At 41.3% G+C, this 23,140-nt stretch overlaps 1 protein-coding gene across 1 annotated transcript in view; it reads right to left on the bottom strand.

The window, feature by feature from the left end:
• Positions 1 to 215: 215 nt before the first annotated feature.
• LOC118828121 (tubulin polymerization promoting protein) overlaps positions 216 to 23,140 on the bottom strand; it is a 138,290-nt gene continuing 115,365 nt past the window's right edge. The window contains exons 3-4 of the mRNA XM_036734537.1: positions 12,103 to 12,256; positions 216 to 2,019 (exon numbers count right to left, since the gene is read on the bottom strand). Of these exons, the coding sequence (XP_036590432.1) occupies positions 1,825 to 2,019; positions 12,103 to 12,256 (349 nt within the window). The 3' untranslated portion in view covers positions 216 to 1,824. The remainder of the gene's footprint in view (positions 2,020 to 12,102; positions 12,257 to 23,140) is intronic.

Genomic DNA, 23,140 nt, shown 5'->3' with positions numbered 1-23,140 from the left:
GCTGTTAAAAAAAAAAAAAGAGCGAAAGACTATTCAAGAAGGTTTTTTTTTAAGGGGAGAGGGGGTTGATTCTGGCTGGGTGTTGTCAATTCCAGAGGGTATTTTTGACTGTGTACAAAGCCAGCATACATAATCCCATCCTGATCACACTCTGAAAGATGCCTCTGATCTGTACTGAATCCAGAATGGGCAAAGGGACAAACAGAGAGAGACTGTAAAGTTGATTAAACTTTAATAGCCAAAGTTACATATTATTAAAGTTAATGCATGAATTCCATTTCACAAAAAGGAAAAGCAAAGCTTTAAACGGTCAACTGCAAATACCCAGGCTAAAAAAAAAAATCATCATTCATTTTCATTGCATGTTTTGGACTTAATGATGTGTTGGTTTTAGTTTCAAAGAGGGGGAAAGCAGTGACAAATAATAGGTTTGTTCTGGACTTCTGCTGGCAAAATAGAAAACATAAAAGCCGTTGCAATGGCTGGGACTCTTTTTTTGCATTAAGTAATATGAAATGAGGACTCTGTGACTCAGAGAACCAGTGCCTTTCATAAACTGCTCACATGCTTCATAAATATTAGAAGACTTTACTTCAAACTCTTAAGTCTTTTTTCTGCGGCTCTAGAGAGGGAGGAGAGGCGAGGGGATGATTAGCTTTTTGTAAACTGGGAAGTTTTCATGTCCTACCTCATAAGACTTTCTTCCCATTCGTTTGACCTTGCTGTTTGAGATTTCAAACTTTGTTACCTCAGAGCTAGCATAAAAGCAAACACCATATAGATGTGTGGAGTTGTGCTCACATGAACTAGACTCCTGTCCCCCTACACAGATACACAGCATGGCAGTGTGTGCCAAATTCTGGGCAAAACCCCTCAGCAGTGTTAGGTTTAGCCTTTGCATGTTAAACAATGTTCGTGAGACTCCCAATGCCCTTCACACCCACTATGTGGCAGTGTAAGCCTAGAAACAAATTGTGGCCATCCTTCAAGCTTGTTTTCTGCCACCTAAGGCTTAATTTAGTTGTCTTTCTAGTTCTAGTTAGTAGATTAGCTCTAATTGCCTCCAGCCTCTCCCTCCCCCCACCCAGTTTTGTTGTTTTGATCTTTATGCTTGTTGGTGATTTGGATTAAAGTGGGTACGGTTCACACAAGGGGAAGAGGTGACTTTAGACATAGAGATGTGCCCTGTTTTCCCCCTGCTCACATCCAGGAGCTACATTTCTCTGGCTTTCCAGGAAGAAACTTCCTCTGCTTGCAAATAGGGTAGTAAGTAATACGGATCTATGGAAGTTTCTTTGGAAAAACAGCCTTTTACTTCCCAGTTTAATGCTCAGCATTTTGTCTCTGAGGACAGAGTGGACTCATTAGAAAGGAATCAGGCATGGCCAGACCCCAACCCACTCAAGTGGGAGATGTTCTTCTGAAAGATATTCTGCCAAACATGAAGCAGGCCAGGAGAACACTCCATTTGAGGGGCAAAGGGAGACCCTCTCTCACCCCTAAAGCAACACTGAACATTTGGGAATGTTTTTGGCCTCTTAGTGCTACTGATATGGTGTGGATCAGAAAGAAAAAAAAAAAGGCCTTTCCATTTGGTTTCTTGCCTAAAGCTCAGAGACTTTTTTTTTCCCTTTTGCTTTTGCCCACGTTAAACATGAGGAATGTAAAGAAGTGTTGCCCTGTGTTGTGAGGACCTCAGCAGGTGGTAGAATAAGTTCCAGTTCCTGAAAACGATTTCCAACATCATCACCTTCGCATTCATGCCAACCTGAACAGTGTGCATCGCCGTCCTGGCAATGCTTGCTCCTTCTCCGCACGGGACTCCTATTTCCCTCCTTGGACTTTATGGTCATACGTGCCCGCGTGCTTATATCCAGGCACGTAGCCCGACTCATCCACCAAGTCCACTCTTCCAGCCTTGCCCTTGCCCTTGCCAGATGGATCGAACCTCTCCTTGTGGGAACCAGTGAATTTGGATGTGTCTGTAAGTCGTGACACAGTTGGAGAGGAGATGGCTTTCTGTAGCGAGGATTCAGGAAGGTTGACCAGACCAGGTATGGGGAGGAGACAGGAGGGAGAGAATGAGAGGAAAAAAAAAGAAGGAAAAGGGGGGTGGGTAAATATGTAAAATAAACATTTCATTTCAACCAATTCAATTTAATTAGACATATACTAAGGCTCTATACTAGTCAATAGGGTTACAGAGATACATACAATCCAGGCCTTACTCTCCAGGACAGGGGTTCTTAACCTAGGGTCAATGAAGTTAAAAAAATTATTTTGATGACTATTCCAATATAATTGTTTTTCTTTATAATTCTATATATTTTATTCGATACATTTACAAACGTTCTGAGAAGGGGAACATGGGCTTTACCAGATAGCCAAAGGGTTGCATAAAATTAAATTTAAGAACCACTGTTCCATAGTGCAACTAGGTGGCACAGTGAGTAGAGCATCAGCCCTGGAGTCAGGAGGACCTGAGTTCAAATCCAGCCTCAGGCACTTGACTGGCTTACTAGGTGTGTGACCTTGGGCAAGTCACTTAACCTCAATTGCCCTGCCCCCCTCCAAAACAAACAAACAAAAAAGAACCACTGTTCTAGGAGTTAAAAACCTGTTGGAAGGTCAAAGTAAATAAGAGTAGTAATAACAACAACTTTAAGGTTTCCAAAGCCCTTTATCTGTGTTATCTTATTTGATCCTTACGACAACCCTATGAGATAGATTCTATTATTTGCCCCATTTTATTTATTTTTTTTTTCTGAGCCAATTGGTATTTTTTATTAAGATTTTTTTATTTTTAGTTTACAACACTCAGTTCCGCATTTTGAGTTCAGGATTTTCTTCCCCCCCTGTCCCGCCTCCTCCCCAAGATGGCATGGAATCCGATATATCTTCTACATATAACTTCGCATTGAACTTATTTACACAATAGTCAAGTTGTAAAGGAAAATTATGACCAATGGAATGAATTGTGAGAAAGAAGAAACGAAACCAAAAAAAAAAAACAGAGACAAAAACAAAAGAAAAAAAAGGAGAGCAAACAGTTTGCCTCAATCTGCATTCAGTCTCCATAGTCCTTTCTCTGGATGTAGATAGCTCTCTCCATCATGACTCCTTTAGAGTTGTCTTTGCACCTTGTATTGCTGAGAAGAGCAAAGTCCATCAGGGTTAGTCATCACAGAATCCATATATCTGTGGTTGTGTATAATGTTCTCCTGGTTCTGCTCAGCTCACTCAGCATTATATCGCGTAGGTTTTTCCAGGTTATTACGAAGTCCATATCTTCCCCATTTCTTATAGCACAATAGTATTCTATTACCTTCATATACCACAACTTGTTCAACCACTCCCCAATTGATGGGCATCCCCTTGATTTCCAGTTCTTTGCTACTACAAAAAGAGCCTCTATAAATATTTTTGTATATGTGGGTCTTTTTCCCATTTGTGTGATCTCTTTGGGATACAACCCTAGAAGTGGTATTGCTGGGTCAAAGGGTATGAATATTTTTATAGCCCTTTGGGCATAGTTCCAAATTGCTCTCCAGAATGGCTGGGTCAGTTCACAACTCCACCAGCAATGTAACAGTGTTCCAATTTTCCTGCATCCTCTCCAGCATTTATCATTTTCCTGTTTTGTCATTTTAGCCAATCTGACAGGAGGGATGTGGTACTGCCTAAGAGTTGTTTTGATTTGCATTTCTCTAATCAGAGCATTTTTTCATATGCCTATAGATATCTTTAATTTCTTCCTCTGAAAACTGCCTGTTCATATCCTTTGACCATTTCTCAATTGGGGAATGACTTGTATTCCTATAAATTTGGCTCAGTTTCGTGTATATTTTAGAGCTGAGGCCTTTATCAGAGACACTAGTTGTAAAGATTTTCTCCCAGTTTTCTGCTTCCCTCCTAATTTTTGTTGCATTGACTTTTGTTATACAAAAACCTTTCAATTTAACATAATCAAAATTATCCATTTTGCATTTTGTAATGCTCTCTATCTCTTGTTGGGTCATGAATTCTTTTCTTTTCCATAAATCTGATAAGTAAACTATTCCTTGCTCTCCCAAATTGCTTATAGTATCAGCCTTTACTCCTAGATCATGAACCCATTTTGACTTTATTCTGGTATATGGTGTAAGATATTGGTCTATGCCCAGTTTCTGCCCTACCATTTTCCAATTTTCCCAGCAGTTTTTGTGAAATAGTGAATTCTTAGCCCAGAAGCTGGATTCCTTGGGTTTAGCAAGGAGTAGATTGCTATAGTTGTTGACTACTGCATCTTGTGTACCTAACCTATTCCACTGATCCACAACTCTGTTTCTTAGCCAGTACCAGGTAGTTTACTTGTCCCGTTTTATTGGTGAGGAGATTTGAGGCAGACAAAGGTTAAGTGCCTTGTCCAGGGTCACGCACCTAGCAAGTGTCTGAGGCAAGATTCAACTCAGGTTTTCCTGACTTCGAGCTTAATGCTCTATCCACCATGCCAACTGAACCACTATGCATGGATGTAAAGAAGAGTATAATCTTCACCAAAGAGAGCCAAGAAAGAGGATAATTCTGAGGAGAGGGACATTGTTTTAACCTGTGGGTTATGGGAAATCTCCTTGGAGGAGGGGGAGACATCAGAGGTAAATCTTTAATGAAAAGAGGGATTTGAATAGTCAGAAATGACCCCCCCACACACACTCATTTCTGTCTATTCAAATCCCTCTTTTCATTAAAATTTACCTCCAAAAAATAAAAAATAACAAGGGGCAGCTAAGTGGCACAGTGGATAGAGCAGGAATCAGGAGAACCTGAGTCTGAATCCGGCCTCAGACACATGATACGTGGTAGCTGTGTGACCCTGGGCAAGTCACTTAGATCTGTTTGCCTCAGTTTTCTCATCTCTAAAACGAGCTAGAAGAGGAAATAACAAACCACTCTAGTATTTTTGTCAAGAAAACCCCAAATGGGGTCACGATGAGTTAGACACGACTCAAAACACCAAACAACAACAACAGTTGTATGCTTCGCCATGTCTGTCTGTCATGCATCTGCTACTGCTTGTTATCTTTCCTTAGATTTTTAGGAATTTCATCAGTCCGTTGTCTTATGGTCTAGGTCAGGGATGGAGAGCCTGTGGCCTCGAGGCCAAAAAGGATTTGTTCTGTAAAACTTGGACTCAGTCAAAGGCCACACTGGAGGATCTAGAAAGCCACATGTGGCCTCAAGCCCCCAGGTTCCCCATCCCTGGTCTAGGTTGTCCTGGTGAATACTGTTCAAAACAAATAGCAAAACAAACACTAGGCTCACAAAATTCTGTCTGACCAATAAAATTTGAATTTGCTGGACCTACAAACCGCTGCCCTCCCTCCTGTTACCACCCTAAAACATCCTTGACTGTTTCACTACCATCCCAGACGAATCTCAGTGTCCTATAAAAACAAAATGAGGAGGGAACTGAGGATCTAAAGTACAGTAAAATTCTGTCCTCTGCACCCCAAATAGAGTATAAGTTCCTTTATGACAAATGTCTGGTTATTGCCTGTCTCCTCTATGTCAATCATAGTGCCTGGCACACAGTAGGTACTTAATGAATGCTTGCTGAATTCATTGCAAAATAGTTCCTTTAGGCATCTATTTCACAAGTCACATTAGGTATATATTATCTTTCTTGCAGACTGTGTGCAGGGATTAGTATTTATTGTCCTGCCTGGGCTTATTAGCATTATTATTATTAACAACAAATAACATTTATATGGCTCTTTAAAAGTTTGCAAAGTGCCAGACCTTAGGTTCTAAAGTGAAGAGTGTTGAGAAAAGAAAGGCAAAGGCAAACCCAGGGAAAGGCTGGGTACATAATTGGTACCTGTAATAGTTATTAAAGTGGGACTTTTTACTGTTGACCTTTAATGATTCTGGCCTTTGTTTGAATGAGGCAGATAAAGTGGGATGTTTTTGTATTTCTCAGCACTGAGACAATTGGGAGCCATTGATTTGTATCTGATGTGGTATTGGGGGCGGGGAACTTCTCCACACCCAGCCTGGGTGAGGTCTGGACCCTGAACAGGATATATAAATGCAGAGGTTAGTGTTCTCTCTGGGAGCTCTGAGCCACAGCAGGAGTGACACGTGACTCTGGGCCAGCCGTTATAATGAGCTCCCTGGCTGTACACCCAGGTGTTGAATTTTATTGGGTCTGTAATTCAGGGTGCTGATTTTTTCTCCTGAACTAAGCAAATGATATTTGTATGCTGGATTAAAATAAGATTGTTAACCCCTTAACGTTGCTTTCCTTAAGTAAAGCAGATCAAAAGGACCTGTATTGGCAGCTTTCTGGGTGCTGGTTGTTGGTGGATCTTACACCCCCACAGAAGCTGCTAGTTGGATTGTTGAAATAGTACCCAATAAATGTTTCACAAACAAGTGAATGACCTCAGAAAAACATGACAAAACCTAAATGAACTGATGCAAAGTGAAATGAGAAGAACCAGAAAATCATTGTGCACAGTAACACCCATGTTGTAATGATGATCAACTGTGAAAGACTTGGCTATTCTAATCAATACAATGATCCAAGACAATTCCAAAGGACTCATGATGAAAAAGTGCTATCCACCTCCAAAGAGAGGAACTGATGACGTCTGAGTGCAAATGGAAGAATAATTTTATCACTTTCTTTTTCTTGCTTATAATAAAATACTAAAATAAAAGTATATTTTGCATTATTTCACATGTATAATTACTATCATATTGCTTGCCTTCTCAGTAGGTGTGGGAGGGAGTAGAAAAGAAGAGAGAATTTGGAACTCAAAATTTAAATTGTAAAGAACTGTAAAATAAATAATAAAATTTAAATTTTTAAAAAATGAATGAATGGGTATATATGACATAGATATGGTATATGTGTGTGTGTGTGTGTATGTGTGTGTGTGTGTGTGTGTGTGGTATAGAAATAGGTTTTGAGAAAACTCATAGCCAGAAGTAGTTAGTAACTGCAATGTTAAGTGAGGTTGGCCTATGAGAAGCAAACTGGGTAAAGCCATTGAATAGAACAGAATGCATCCTAGAAAATCCATTAATTTGGTTTCTTGTCATCTATAACTGATACAGCATATTGCACAAACATTTAATTCTCAGAAATTTGTACCAATCATAAGCACACTTCTACATTAATTCTTTATTCTGAATTCATCCTGGGATGGGTTCCAGTTGGCTATAGTGTATGGCTATATACCAAAATAAACCACATGGGACTTCGAATGATCTGGACTGTGGACACTGACCAGGTTTTTTCCAATCTGAGAGTGTCAGATGAGCCCTCAGATATTTCGTGGAAGACAGTTCATGGTGCAGAGTTAAAAAAAAAAACGCTGGAGTAGGAGGAAGAAGATCTAGGTTTTTATCCAAATTCTGCCACTGACGACCATTGTGACCTTAGGCAAGTTCACTTGGCCTTTCAACCTCAACTTCCTCTTCTGCAAATGGGGATAGTGTGCACTACCTACAGACTCGAAGGAAATTATGGAATAAAAGCCCTTTGCAAACCTTAAATGTGTTACACCTCCCACAACATTCCTGACAGATGGTCATTCAGCCTCTCCTTAAACACTCCCAGTGACAGAGAACTCATTATCTCACAAAATTTTACCTTGCTGCATTTTTGGACAATTCTGTCGCTCTCCCAACTTCTGAATGTTAGAGGACCCCAATGACAATCTAAATGGGCCCAGTTTAAGGAAAAAAAAAATTGGGATGAAGTAGCTAGGACGTGGTAAACTCAACAGTGAAATTAGAATTTATTGCCGTATTGGTAACCTGGTCAAGTAAGACTAAAGTGAATACAGTCTAGAATAGAATCTAACCTCAAAACAAGCACTTTATTTTATCTTCTTCAGAATTCAAGAATGCTGTGAAATGCTACCTAACCCTCCAAAAATCCCCAGGGACTTAACCTTTTTTGACCCAATCTTTTCTTAGACATTCTGACATTGGTACCATTAAACACCAGTATAGTATAGTAGAACAGTCCTCAAACTTTTGGGCCTTGGGACTTCTTTGTACTCCTCAAAATTATTGAGGACCCCTTAAAGACCATTTATTTATATCTGTTATATCTATCAATATTCACCATGTTAGAAATTACGATGTCTTAAATATTTTATACAAATAGTTTTGACCTTGCAGATCCCCTAAAATGGTCTCAGGAGCCCCCAAAGGTCCCTGGATCACACTTTGAGAATTAGTGGGATATAGCTGGACTTGGAGTCACAAAGACTTAGGTTCTGAATTCTACCTGAAGCTCTTATTGCTCAAGTCATCTAATCTCTCTGTGCCTCAGTTTCTTTATCTGTAAAATGAAAGGGTTAGGCTTATCAGTTATTACATCAGCTCCTACAGCCATCTCATGCATCCAGCTCTAGCTGCTTGGTGTCTAAATTGTTCATCTTCTCCCTGTCCTCTGATACTGAAGGGCAGCGCAAAATTGCCAAATCTAGATTTGTCTTCATCACCATCCTTGGAATCTTTCTTCTTCTTCTGTTTGTGTCTCCCTCCATCTCAACTACCCATTGTCCTCATGCCTTCTTAACTGCTGATTTTACAAAGTCTGCTCCCAGAAAAAGGTTTTGACAGATTCATTTGCACTGAGGTATAAATGACTGAAAGATTTAGGGAGTTACCCTTCCCAAGGACATTTTAACAAAGGACAAAGCCTAGAGATAATAAAAGGTAGATTTTCAGTTATCAATGCCTAGTATGAAGAGAGGTATTAGAAAGGGGGATGTAAAAGGACTTTTCCTCCCTCTTCAAATTATAGTGAGCTGGCAACCCATCTGGCTTGTTTATTATGTAGCAGAGTGACTGAAACTTTCCACAAGCAGATTAATATTCAGCATGGATGGTGCAAACAAAACAAAGACAACTCCTTACTCACTCTTCTATGAATAGACAGTACTTAGTTCCTGCTCTCCCTTAAAATCTATGGGTACTCATAGCAAATGCGCTTGAAATCTAATCAAAATGCTAAAATTCAATCAGATTGTAGATTTTATGAGATTAAAAGGTGATTGAGTATAACTCACTTTACAAATGAGGAGACTGAGGATGAGAGAAATTAAGTGACTTGGCCAAGGCAGTAAGTAGTAAAGTCAGGATTAGAACCCATGCCCGCTGACTTAAAACCGAGAACACTCTACTGCAAGGAATGTCAAATTCAAACAAGAATGGGGGCTACCAAACCAGCCATAAGCATTCCTGTAGGCTGCATATTGACTTAAAAAACTAGATATTGAAAGATTTAACTACTTGGACCAAGATAATGATCCAAGAGAAGGATTCATGATGATAAATGCTCTCTACCTCCCGAGAGAGAACTGATGAACTCTGAGTGCCGATTGAAGCATACTTTTTAAACTTTCTTTACTTTTCTTGGAGTGTATGTGTGTGTGTGTGTGTGTGTGTGTGTGTGTGTGTATGTTTTGCAACAAGGCTAATGTGGAAATGTTGGACATGATTGCACATGAATAATTACTGTCATATTGCTTGCCTTCTCGAGGGGTGGTGGGGGATGGAAGGGAGGGAGAGAATTTGGAACTGAAAATTTGAAAAAAATGAATGTTAAAATTTTTTTAAAAAATATAATTGGAAAATATTTAATGAAAGCTAAAACATATAAAAACCACATATTAACAGTATCTCTGTTCTGTTGTATTTTGATTTATTTAAATAAAATATTTCCCAATTACATTTTAATCTGGGTTCCCATTACATTCAGCAGCCTGCCTTCTGATACCTCTGTTCTACTGCCCCCTCCCTGCTTCTTGTTGTTGTTGTTTAGCTGTGTCTGATTCTTTGTGGCCCAATTTTGGGTTTTCTTGGCAATGATACTGGAGTGCCTTGCCATTTCTTTCTCCAGTTCATTTTATAGATGAGGAAACTGAAGTAAACAGGGTTAAGTGACTTGCCGAGGGTCACACAGCTAGTAAGTATCTGAGGTCAGATTTGAGCTCAGGAAGTGATTCTTCCTGACTCCAGGCCTCGTACTCTATCCACTGTACCACCTGCATCCCACTGTACTATTGCTATTTAAAAAAAATAAAGTAAAATTAGAAGGTTCAGAAGATAGCCACACTGTGGGCCATGGAGACTCATCTAGCCCAACTTCTTCATTTAAAGATGAGAAAACTGAGCCCCAGGAAGGTGAAGTGATTTGTCCAAGGTCACGCAGCAGCAGATTTGGGACTAAATGTTAGTTTGATATGTCTAGCTCTCATGTGGTCCTTGAACCTTCTCCATTTATATAAATGCTGAGAAAAGAGAGTAACACTTTCTTCAAAGTGGCTGTTAGTCAAGCACCGTAGGGACACTATGGAGACTGACTTTTCATTGAGACGGTCCTTTGAAGTGATAGTCCTGTTGTTGGAGGGACACTAATCTTGCCTGTGCTTCATTTTCAGTAATTCATTCAATAAACATTTATTCAGCATACTGTAGGCCACACACTGTGCTAAGCTCTGGGGATACAAAGAGAGGCAAAGGACTGTCCCTGATCTAGGGAGTTTGCAGTCTAATGGGGTAGACAATATGTAAACAAATATATACAGAGCAAGCTACATACAGAATAAATAGGAAACAATTAAGAGCAGGGAAAGCACTGACATCAAGAAGAGTTGGGGAAGCCTTCCTGTAGAAGGTGGGATTTTAGTTGGAACTTAAAGGAAGCCAGTGCAGTCAGTAGTCAGAATGGAGTGGGGAGAGTGCTCAGCCAGAGAGAATGCCTGGAGCCAAGAGATGAAATGTCTTGTTCATGCAACAGCCAGGAGGCCAATGTCACTGGATCGAAGAGTACATGTTGGGGATTAGGGTGTAAGAAGATTGGAAAGGTAGGAGGGGGTGAGTTTATGAAGGGCTTTGAATGCCAAACAGAACATTTTGTATTTGCTCCCGGAGGAATAGGGAGCCACTGGAGTTTATTGAGTAGTGGAGAAGCATGATCAGACCTGAACTTCAGGAAAATCACTTTAGTGGCTGAATGGAGGATGAATTGGAGTGGTGGAGATTGGAGGCAGGCAGACCCACCAGCAGGCTATTGAAATAGTCCAAGTGTGAGGTGATGAGGGTCTGCACCAGAGGTAAAAGTGAATTTTGGTTAAGGTCCCTGTAATGTTAATGGAATAGGAAGATCTTCCCTGTCCATGTGGCCTGTGTGACCACATGTGTTCAATCACAGCTGTTTTACATCCTGAGTCATATAGAGCCAATTGGGGGAGGGACTTGCCTAAGAAGGGGCTTACTTAGGGGGAAGCTTGCTTGTAGGAAGGCTTTCACACTTTTTGGTGCTAAACTAATTGGGCACTGAGTCACCAGGGTTGTGATGCCTTCTGGCTCTGAGAAGTGTATATATACTCTGAGTTGGTATTTTGCTTTGGGGGCTCGCTTATGAGAAGAATCTTTTGATTTCCTGGTGGAGACTCTGAGTAGCCATATGTTCAGAGCTCCTCAACTGCTCAGATGTAAAGACTCTCTCAGTCCAGTGACATATGTAAAGTGTACAGCAATATTTCTTTGATCAGGAAGTTAGAGCCCTGTCCATTGGTCTCTGTGCTAATTTCTCTGCGTATATTTTCTCTGATGTTCAGGGTGCTGACTTTTCCTCTGAACTAGTAAATGTAATTAAAAATAGGACTGTTAACCCCTTTTTGAGCAGTCTTTCCTAGAAAAGCAGATCAAAGAACCTGTTTTAGCAGGGCATCCTGGGTATGCTAGGGTGCTTGCTGCTACAGTCCCACAGTTCCCAGATAGACTATTTTAGTCCTGATGTCCTACACCATCTTTTGAGATATCAGAAGGGGAAGTGATCAGACAGCATCAGGTGAGTGAACACTGCTCTTCATCAGTCCTTTATTGCACCTCCCCCTCCATGTCCATTGCTCCCCTTTTTCCTTCCTTCCTAGTTCCTTCCCTTCTCCTCTACCATGACTCCAGCCCCTTCAGAGTTGTGACCTGGGTACCTGAGAGCAAGCCCTTTCCCCCTGGCTATTTCTCTCCACCCTACATCCCAAGGACAGCTGGAGGGTAAAGCCTTAAAGCCAGCCCCATAATGTGTTTCTATACCGTCACTCCTGATATTATCGGGGCTTTTCCTTCGATGAGCTTGTGTATCTCCTGGATCGCCTCCTCGTTGCTCTTATCTTTAAATCGTTTCTTTGAGAGTTCTTCCAGAGCTTCTTTAAATTGTTCAAAAGTAATTGTCCTGCAGGACTTCCCTCTGCAACAGAAAAAGAAGAGAATAAGTGGAGGGGTGTAGAGGCTAGGGTCTGGAGGCTGGTTAAAGAGTTGGGTGCATTGGGCACCCAACTGAGAGTGTGAAGATCCAGATTGCTGTGGAGCATCACCACACTGCCTGATAAGCCTTAGGGAAGCACAATTAATTCTCCCATTAGTCTGAGTGACTCAGAAGGGACTTTGGGCTCATTGTCTACTGGCTGATCATGCCATATTCGGTGTTCCAACCCCACAACCCACTGAGTCAAGACACTTGTATCATTCCCCACAATGCATCCGTGGAAGAGACTGATTAGACAACACCTAAGCCATGGAGGAGTGTTTGTCAAGCCATCTGCTAATTGAAACTGGGGGTAGCACTGCCAGTGACAAATGAGATGGTAGGAAAATTGTGGTAGGCACAGAAAATGGCGAGTCTGTGAGAAAAGCTGATCCAGTGGGACAAGAGGAGACGGCCATACACACACACACACACACACACACACACACAAACGCACACACACGCACACACACACCTCCCTCCCAAGTACAGTAAAATCTCAACAATGACAGAGAAAGTATTTTTGCCAGTCTGGCTCACTGACCGATTAGAAGTAGGGAATATTTTTATGGAAATGGCATGTTTGTTACTTTTTTATTACATAAGGGGGTGATTATTGTGTTGGTAAACAAAATGGGCTCTTAGCACTCAGTTCAACCAAGTGCCCTTGAAGAGTTTGGCCTTTGTTTCCTTGATTAGATTTGGGAGTCCTTGGTGGCCTCCTTGCCTCAGGGGAGGGCCTAGTTTACACATGGGTTTGAGTGGCATGTTTGGGAATCAGAGGCTTTTAGACCACATGGGTTTAAGTCCCCTCTTTGTGATGATTCTAGGTCACATGGGTGAGTCACATGTGTGACTTGCCCTTGACCCTGAAAAAAGATATAAAACCAGGGGTTGGCTTTCTCTGCTTCGGAGCTCTTACCCACAGCCATGGCGGTGCATGTGACCCTGGGCCAGCCCTTGTTATGAGCTCCTGGGCTGAACCCAGATGTTGGTAACTATGAATCTGTATTTGGTCTGTCTGTCAATGTTTGTAATTTGTTTGTATTTGCTCTGACGTTCAGGGTGCTTGGTATTTGTATGCTGAATTAAAGTAAACTTGTCAACCCCTTAACATAGCTTTCCTTACTAAAGAAGATCAAAAGAACCTGGGCTTTTGAAACGTGCTGGTAACGTGCTTGTTGTTGGGCTTGTGTTGGTCTTTTACCCCCACAACAGCTGCTAGCTAGCTTGTTGAAACAATTACGAAGAAATGAGACTAAATCTGCCGCCTTACACAAATCCTAGTATCTCAGAACTGGAAAGGGCCTTTCAACCATCCCATCTCTGAAAAAGCATTTACTCTCTGACATAGCTTCCCACTTGCTTTTCGCTCTGACAATCCCTTCCACTGTTGTGCAGCTAAGCAGTGGTAATTTTTCTTTAAATCTAACCTAAATCTACTTCTCTACAGTTTCTACCCATTGATTCTGGTTCTGCCCTCCGGGTCCAAGCAGAATAAATGTGATATCTATTCTATATGATGACCCTTCGTATGCTTAAAGGAGTATAGGTCCGCACCCCCCTGTTCAGTCATTTCAGTCATGTCTGACTCTTCACCAACCCCATTTGGAGTTTTCTTGATAGAGATACTGGAGTGGTTTGCCATTTCCTTCTCCAGCTCATTTTACAGATGAGGAAGCTAAGGCAAACAGGGCTAAGTGACTTGCCCAGTGTCACACAGCTAGTAAGTGTTTGAGGTTGGATTTGAATTCACAAAAGTCTTCCTGACTTCAAGCCTAGAACTCTCATCTACTGTGCCACCTAGCTGCCTATCCCCCTCTCCTCTTCTCTAGGTAAAACATGCCCATTTCTTCCAACAGATGTGGGGATAACTGATTCCAATGACTCTCATTGTCTTCAGTGATTACACACAATGTTGATTGATCTCAGATGTAAAAAGAGCAGGAGTTTCCCAGAAAGCTGGGAAAGTCTGCTTTGCCTGCCCTAAAAAACTCCACTTCTTGACCTGCAGCCCATGAAGTTAAAAAAATTGCAATATAATTTTTTCTTTTGTAATTCTGTGCATATTGTTTTATACAATTAAAAACATTTGTCTGAGGAGGCACAGCTGGGGCGCTAGACTGTCAGAGGGGTCCATGACAGGAGGAAGTTAAGGCCTCCTTCCTTAGCACCTGGAACTCTACCATTAGAGAGTCATTGCTTTGTGTTAAGCATTTTACACTGTTGAATGTCTGGGAAGGATCACACATTAAGCTTTATTGGTCACAAATGTAGGTTATTACTACTACTACCACTTAGTTTTTTGTTGTTCAGTTATTTCAGTTGTGTCCGACTTTTCGTGACCACGTTTGAGGTTTTCTTTGCAAGGACACTGGAGTGGTTTTCCATTTCCTTCTCCATCTCATTTTACAGATGAGGAACTGAGGCAAACAGGGTTAAATGCCTTGTCCAGGGTTACAGAGCTAGTAAGTGTCTGAGGCTGGATTTGAACTCAGGAAAATGAGTCTTCCTAATTCCAGACCTCATATGCTGTCCACTGTACTAACTAGCTTCCCCAATAATACTTTAGTATGGATTAATTTAATTGTCTTATAAACAGCTGGGGAATGTTGATGGGAGGACAATGTCAACAGAATGGATCAGTCCAGAGCATTTAGTGCAATGAACCCTGGGCCCAGAGGCAGAAGACTGCCATTTTCTTCCAGGCTTTTCCCCTGGTTACTGGTACAACTTTGGGCCAATCTCTCTACCTCTTCATCTCAGTTTTTTCATCTGTCAAATGAGGGGTTTGGACTTGATGTTTTCTAAGGTCCCTCCCAACCTTTTTAGGGCACTGCCTGGGAAAGGGTAATTGTAGATGGAGTGGCATAGTAGGCACCCCAGGCACAGGCTAACAGAGTAAAAGGACAGGACTTGAGAGATGGCAGGCTGGAGGGCAGCAGAGACAAACTATCTGCAGTTGATCTCTCTCTCATAAGTCTCTCCTAACTCTGCTTCACCTTCCAATCGGCTATCAAAGTGATCTTTCCAGTTGTTGAATAAACAAAGCCAATGGAACAAAGATTAGGAGGGAAGCAGAAAATTGGGAAAAAATCTTTTACAACCAGTATCTCTGATAAAGGCCACATATCTAAAATATGCAGGGAACTGAATCAAATTTATAGGAATACAAGTCATTTTCCGATTAAGAAATGGTCAAAGGATATGACAGGCAGTTTTCAGAGGAATAAATTAAAGATATCTATATTCATATGAAAAAATGCTCTAAATCACAGAGAAATGCAAATCAAAACAACTTCTAGGTACCACACCTCTCCTGTCAGATTGGCTAACATGACAAAACAGGAAAATGATAAATGCTGGAGAGGATGTGGGAAAATTGGAACATTGTTACATTGTTGGTGGAGTTGTGAACTGACCCAGCCATTCTGGAGAGCAATTTGGAACTATGCCCAAAGGGCTATAAAAATGTGCATACCCTTTGACCCAGCAATACCACTCCTAGGGCTGTATCACAAAGAGATCATATAAGTGGGAAATGGACCAGTATGTGCAAAAATGTGCGGCTCTTTTTGTGATGGCAAAGACTTGGAAATCAAGGGGATGTCCATCAATTGGGGAATGACTAAACAAATTGTGGTATATGAATGTAATGGAATACTATTGTGCTATAAGAAATGAGGAACAGACTGACTTCATTATAACCTGGAAAGACTTATATGAACTGATGCTGAGTGAGGGGAGCAAAACCAGGAGATCATTATACATGATTACAGACACACGGTATCTGTAAGGACTAACTTTGATAGACTTGCTTCTTCTCATCAATGCAAGGTTTAAAGACAGCTCCAAAAGACTCATGATGGAAAAAGCTATGCACATCCAGAGAAAGAATTATGGACTCTGAATGCAGATTGAGGCAAACTATTTGCTCTCTTTTTTTCCTTTTTTTTTTTGGTTTCACTTCTTTCCCATGATTCATTCCCTTGGTTATAATTCATCTTTACAATTGGACTATTATATAAATAAGTTCAATGTGAAGGTATGTGTAGAACCTATATTGGATTACATGCCATCTTGGTGGGGGGAGGGGGAGAAGGAGGGAGGGAAAATTTGGAACCCCCAAAATTGTGAAACTGAGTGTTGTAAACTAAAAATAAAAAATAAATTTATAAAAAAGTGATCTTTCCAAAGTACAAGTCTGACCATGTTATCACCTTCCTCTCCTTCAATAAACTCCAGGGGCTCCTTATCACCTCCAGGATCAAATACAAAATCCTCTGTTTGAAGTTCAAGGCACTTCATAACCCTGCCCCATGTGTCCCTCCCTTTCCAGTCTTCTTATACCTTTCATACCCCCAGCAACACATTTTATGATCCAGTAGCACCAATATTCTTGCTGTCACTTGAAAAAGATACTTACTCTACCTCCCAAGGCTGGGCATTTTCTCTAATGTCTGTAAAGCTCTCCCGCCTCATGTTGGCCTTCTGGTTGCCTTCAAGGCCCAGCTAAAATCCCACCTTCTCCAGGAAATCTTTCCCAATCCCCTTTCATTCTAATGCCTTTCCTCTGCTGATTATTTCAAAGTTATTCTCTCTCTCAATGCATACATACATACACACATACATACATAATCTAAATCTATATATCTCGCTTGCACACAATTGTTTGCCATGGACTTTCAAGGCCAGCTCCTTCTTGCTTCTTCAGATCATCATTTAAGGAGTTTCAGTCTCTTCTTTCAAGTCTTCTACCAGCCTGCTCCAGGCCATTGGCGCCTTCTCTCTAACTTTGTCTATCACAAAATTATCTGGTGCTTTTATGTCTAATCATCCCACTTTCATTTCCAAGCTTTCTCCTTGTCTGCATCCTAAACATAAGAAATTTTTTACCTTCTTGTTCTCTTCAGGTGGGCTCAGACTTCTTCTTTCTGAAGCTGCTGCTGAAATTAATCATCCTCCTTTTACCCTTACCTTCTACATAAAACCACATATATTTAGATTCTGCCAAGGCAGCATTTACACAAAAATTCTGAATAATTTCCCTGTGGATGATCAGGAAATCCAATCTAGAAGCAATGGCTTTTGAACTCAGGGGCACAGTATATTAAGTAGTCTGTCAACACATCTTCAATTTATCAATCAGTCATCAACCACCCAACACCTATTAAGTGCCTACTATGTGTCAAGTACCATGCTAGGCACTGGGATACAAAGACAAAATTAAACAGTCCTTGTCCTCGAGGAACTTTTATTCAACTTATTTGTCTAAAAATTAGTCCATTGGTACTAAAAATTCATGTTTGTTATCAAGTTAGGGAACGTGTCTAAAACACCTTGTAAACTTTAAAATACTAGCTTCAAAAATCCATGGCTTAGCAATGTTTAAGAATATAAATAATAGAACAGTTTCACATGGTCAGGCACGGGGTTAATTCAGCCCAGCCTGATGTTCTGACTTTGGGTAGCCAAGTCACAGAGACCTTCTATGGTGGTACCCTCAAAATATTAAGAATAACTTCTCTGTTATCCCCCCTCCCCATTTTCTTTTCATAGCCTTTGTGAAGTGGGGGAAGTAGGGTGTGTGTGGGCTGCAAAAGGCAGCAGAAATCTGCCAACTTTCTGGTTAATTTGATCAAAGGTGACAGCTAAACTGGAAAAGTGGGTAATTGTTCTGTGTAGACATGACCTGTATGTGACTTTGGCAGGGCCAGTTTTCAGAAGCCCTGGAGTGTTGTAAAGACTGATTTCCTTTGTACCTCCTCCCAAATGGTAAACACAACACCCTCCTAGCAACTGACAGTCCTGTGTACCTGGTTTCATATCCTGTTTAAAAACATTCCCTGATTAGAATTTAAAAGATCTAAATAAAATCAATTCCCTTATTCTGTGTCTATGACCTAAGACTTTAAGGGATGATAGTCACAGGCACAAAAATAAAATGATGGCTCAGGCCAGTCAAACAGAAAAATAGTGGGCATTGAAAACCGAATGAGGTCAGAAGTCAGTGCTCTATCTCCCCAGCTCCACCCAAGGCAAGCCCTGGAACACCATTTCCATTACATCACCCCCACTCCTCAAATGCCCACAATGGCTCCCCTGTTACCTATCAGATGAGATCTAAGCTTCTCCGTGCCTTTCTTTCCAGCTGAATACCCTCTCATGTCTGCCATATCATGCCCTTTCCCTTCCTCAAAACTCACCTCTCCCAGGAAGCCTTCTTGGATTACTTCCTGCTGACTCTGATCTGTACTCTGTGCTTCACTTCCTCACTATCTAGGGACTCTGTACTATAATCGATCCCTAATCACCTATATTTAAGGCACAGAAAATCAAAAGCACAAATAATCCTAATTGAGGTAGTCCTGGCTCTGGTTGTGCCCTTTGGGGCAGGATGAGGCTATCCTGTTGTACCTCTTCTTGCCTGGGGGTAGGGAGAAGGACAGGCCCAGAGGCGTGGATTCATCCTTGGCAACAGCTGAGGTCTAGTGCAAGATAATGGTGGCCAGGGCAGTGGGATGGGGCATTGCACAGTCTGTTTGTGAAGGGACAGAGGTGATGGCTGTGGTCAGTCACCAGGTTATCCAATACAGAATTCGATTTGCTTTCAAGGTTACCCATCGACTACATGTCAGTTTGTGCTAACACATTGCTTTATATAATTATGAAATGAGAAACCAAAAATCCTGTCTCTCGATTCAGAATTATTTCTGTTTTATGCCATCTTTAGAGTAACTTTTATCTTGGGGAGACTGGGAGCCATCCTTAGTCATTCCCCTCTTGCTCTGAAGCCCTGGCTAGGAGAAGGGAGGAAAAGCTTCCCATGTCCCCTCTGGGGCTTTTAACATAAATTGAAATCTTGGCCAGCTGAACCCATTAGGGCAGCCGCTGCTCTGCTGTAGACTAACGGTTTGGCACCCAACTTATTCACATGACTGAATATTTTTATTAACTGAGAGGTGGACCTTAATAACACACACAAAAAAAATCTTCTCCCCCCCCCCCCCCCGCCCCCAACTGTATCTGTTCTTATAAGCAATGGCCTTGGAAGGAGAAGGCCATTTATGGTCACTGACAGAAGTCATCAGTGGGAAATGATGACCCAGGACCACCCAATATTAGCAACAGTAGGAACTAGCAGTAGTTAGAGAGTTGCCGGGGAATACAAAGGGAACATGAAAGGCCCTGGCCCTGCTGAAAGTGCAGTGCTGCTGACCTGGGAACCACCAGTAGCTCCCAGCAACAGTGGTTTGATTGAGAACTACTAGGTTCTGAGAGGTCACTGTTCTGGTGCCTGTCATGGCATATCTGAATTCATTATAACAATAGATTACAAATAAGCATTCCCTGTTTTTTTTTTCTTTCTTGTGATCAGACTGAGGCTCAGGGCAGTGGAGCCATCTTTTTGATGGGGCTTTTAGAAAGGAATCCCTCTCTGCCCCCTGCCCCCCACCCCGCTTTTTTTTTTGTATGAATGAAAATACACTTCCTAGATTTTTCTGAAATATGTTTCATAGGACTTCATAAGGTGTCTGGTACCACCACCAGCAAACAGTTCCAAATATACACATGTGCACACACACACACACACACACACACACACACAGCACTTATGGGTGATACGATTAGGAAACAAAGCATAGGGGCAACTAGGTGGCACAATGAGTAGAACACCGGCCCTGGAGTCAGGAGGATCTGAGTTCAGATCCAGCCTCAGATACTTGACACACTTACTAGCTGTGTGACCTTGGGCAAGTCGCTTAGCCCCAATTGCCCTGCCTTCCTCCCTCTAAAAAACAAAAACATAATGCCATTATACGTGAAACTTCAGATTCTGATTAATAACTAACTGCAGAGCTTTATCATAAAACTTTAGGACAGGTGCAATGATGATCAAATTACTTACTTTTATCATGTTATTTATTTTTAAAACTGAAAATAAATTTTAACCTTTATTTCAAAGATTATGTATTTTTTTTCTTGTCTTTACTGTGTTGAGGTATAATTTTGGATTTAAAAAACTGGCACTGGAACATTAGGTGGCTTCTTCCCTAGAACACCTTTTAGGCTATGATAATCCAGTCTCTAAATTGTGGAATGTCGGAATTGGAAGTGACCTTTGAGATCGTTTTAAAGAGAAAGATACTGAGGGCCACAGAAGTGAATATGGCCAGGGTCATAGAGCTCTTTGATGATTCTTAGCAATTACGTGGGAATTTATTTTTGTGAACGTGTAAAAAACTGAAAATGTGGACCAGCGCTCTTTTGGCCACAGAATAGCTTACTGTACCCAACCTAAATTTCAAAGGGAGTATTTAGAGTCTTTGTTGCTGGGCAACTTACTACTCTGTTAGCTGGTGTTTGTAGCCTAAGCTGCGGTTTGCTGTGCCAACTTAGAGAAGTACTTTGACCAAAGAAGAAGAAAAATAAAATAAAAAAACTCCAACCCGACCCACATTGCTCTGTCTTCGGTGACAGCTGTTTATTCAGGTGCAGATGATGGGTGACTGCAAGGACAGGAAAATTGGGAACTGGCAGGAATAAGCTGGAGCTAGAAACCACACGGAAACCTAATTGAACTTTTAATAACTGAAGTTCATCAGCACCAAGTCAAAACCAACACTACCCAGTCCATGTAAACAACAAAGAAAAGACCCTGCAAGAATATATACATTAAAGAAATCACGATTGTTGCCTAAGGTATAGCAGGAAGAATGGTTTTCCTGGCAGCGGCAGCTTCTGTTACAACGACAAAGACAATGTTTCACCATGATTTATAAATGTCTGTTCTGAGAACTAGCTAAAAAAATGGTTCTAATGTTTTGCTAAAACCTGGGAACAAAGCAAATATTTTGGAGAGGAAAATCAGTCATCTACTGATGGGCGGTATGTCGTGAGCTCCATCCTCGCCAAGTATTTCTTGGGCCAAGAGGAGGAAGCATCTTCTTCGGTTGACTTCCTCATTCTACAGACGTGGAAACTAAGTCCCAGAGAAGTGGCCTGAGGTGCCCAAAGTCACTCAGCCGACAAACCTGGGCTAGAACACAATGTCTCTTGGTTCCCAATACTGTGTTCCTGTGCTTTTGAGTAGTCCCTATAAGTTCTAGAATATTCCAAACATTAGCCATGGTGTTAGAAAGGGAAACAACCATAAAGTTAGTATACTCTTAAGTGTGTGTTTTTATACCAGATCTATGAAAACAACTATTTCTGACAAATGCTAACCATTTCCTAAGGTAATATTAAGAAAAGAGTGCCATTATGCCATAACCTCCTAGTTTCTGGGATCCTACTCTTATGTCCTAATTTCTTGATTCTTTGTCCCTGACGTTGGCTTGGGGCAGCTTTGGGAGGCCCATCACCTTTGACTTCCTAAGAGGTTTAAAACCTTTTAAGTTTCATAGTTGACGCTTTTGTGATTTCCAAAGTTGTTTATGCAAAACTAGAATTTAATCACAGTAATTATCTCCCTTAGCCATTGATAGTTATTGATATAACTATCTGCTATCTAGACTCATCTCTGTGGGTTTATTGTTCATTTCTTGCCAACCTTCTCTCCTTATGTTTTTTGGTGGGAGAGAACCTGGGTTCAAACCCTACTTCCTCCAGCTCCTCCCAGGCATACAAACCTACCTGAGTTCCTGGTCTTGGCTTCTCCCATCCTGTCTTTTGTTAATTCCTAAGCTCCAGCTATAAAGCTTCTATAGAAAATATTTTAAAGCACAGAACAGCTATCTGTAGTCATAACAGCTCTTCTAATCACTTAATTTTGCAATAGACTCTCACAAGAAACCAAAGCACTACTCAGAAAAGCATTTATTAGTAAGTAGACTGCTTTCCAAGCTGTGAAAGTGATAAATTAGGCAGAACCTACAATGCAGAGAATATTTGTTGAAGGTAAGTGCCTCTCACAGTGACAGAAAAGAAAATCCTCAACTGTCCCTGAGAAATGTCTCATTGGGTTTTGTAAGGTATCCAATACCATTAACAGCAAATACTTCCAAACATATATGCACATGTATACCTGCAGATACCTCCACATATGGCAGTTTTAAGTGGGATATTACTGGGAAGCAAAGCATAATCCCATCATATGTTTAACCACTGCAATTTCAGATTCTGAAGGTCACAGTTCTAAGGCAAACAGATGCTGATCATAGAGAACATTCCTGATTCTCAACCGTTTGTTCCAGAACACTCCTGCTTCTCATTCCCAGGCCTTGACAATCAAATAGCCCACCCTTGCCCAAAAGAGACCTAGAAAAAGGAGAAAATTTCAATTCCTCATTTGGAACCTAAACACCCTAAAGAAAGAAGGGCTAAAGCTTTCACAAACTAAGAGCCAGAGCTGAGGTGTCACAGGCCAACTACATTCCTAAGGTCAATTCAGTTCATCTAGAAACTCGTCAATTTAGGTCAGATCAGGCTGGGCCTTCTCGGTCCTCAGGGGACCTGTCCACGTGGGTAGTTGTCCCAAGAGATCTAAACATGCCCCAGACAATACCCAATCCTGAGGGGCTGGTAAACTGGGTCAGTTGAGCACCTACCTCCTGCCCACTTAGGGCAAGAAACAACAATGAAAGAAATAAAATGAGAATGAAGTGATAGCAGGGCCCCTGCTGACTGAGGAGGCTCCTGTGCGGCGGCTTGGTTGCAACCAGCAGGCATGTAATGAATCCTACCTAGGTCCGAGTCTTTGTTGGTCACCAGGACAGGCTCTATCCTATGTCTAATGACCCTTGGTTCTCCTTTTCCTATGTCACTATGTACATAGGCTCTCCATTGACTTTTTACAAAATTCATGGGGCATTTAGGGTATAGGGG

The sequence above is a fragment of the Trichosurus vulpecula genome, chromosome 1, assembly GCF_011100635.1.
Source record: "Trichosurus vulpecula isolate mTriVul1 chromosome 1, mTriVul1.pri, whole genome shotgun sequence".
Lineage (NCBI taxonomy): Eukaryota > Metazoa > Chordata > Mammalia > Diprotodontia > Phalangeridae > Trichosurus > Trichosurus vulpecula.
The sequence above is the reverse complement of the archived record's forward strand: the minus strand, read 5'-3'. Positions and strand labels throughout refer to the sequence as shown.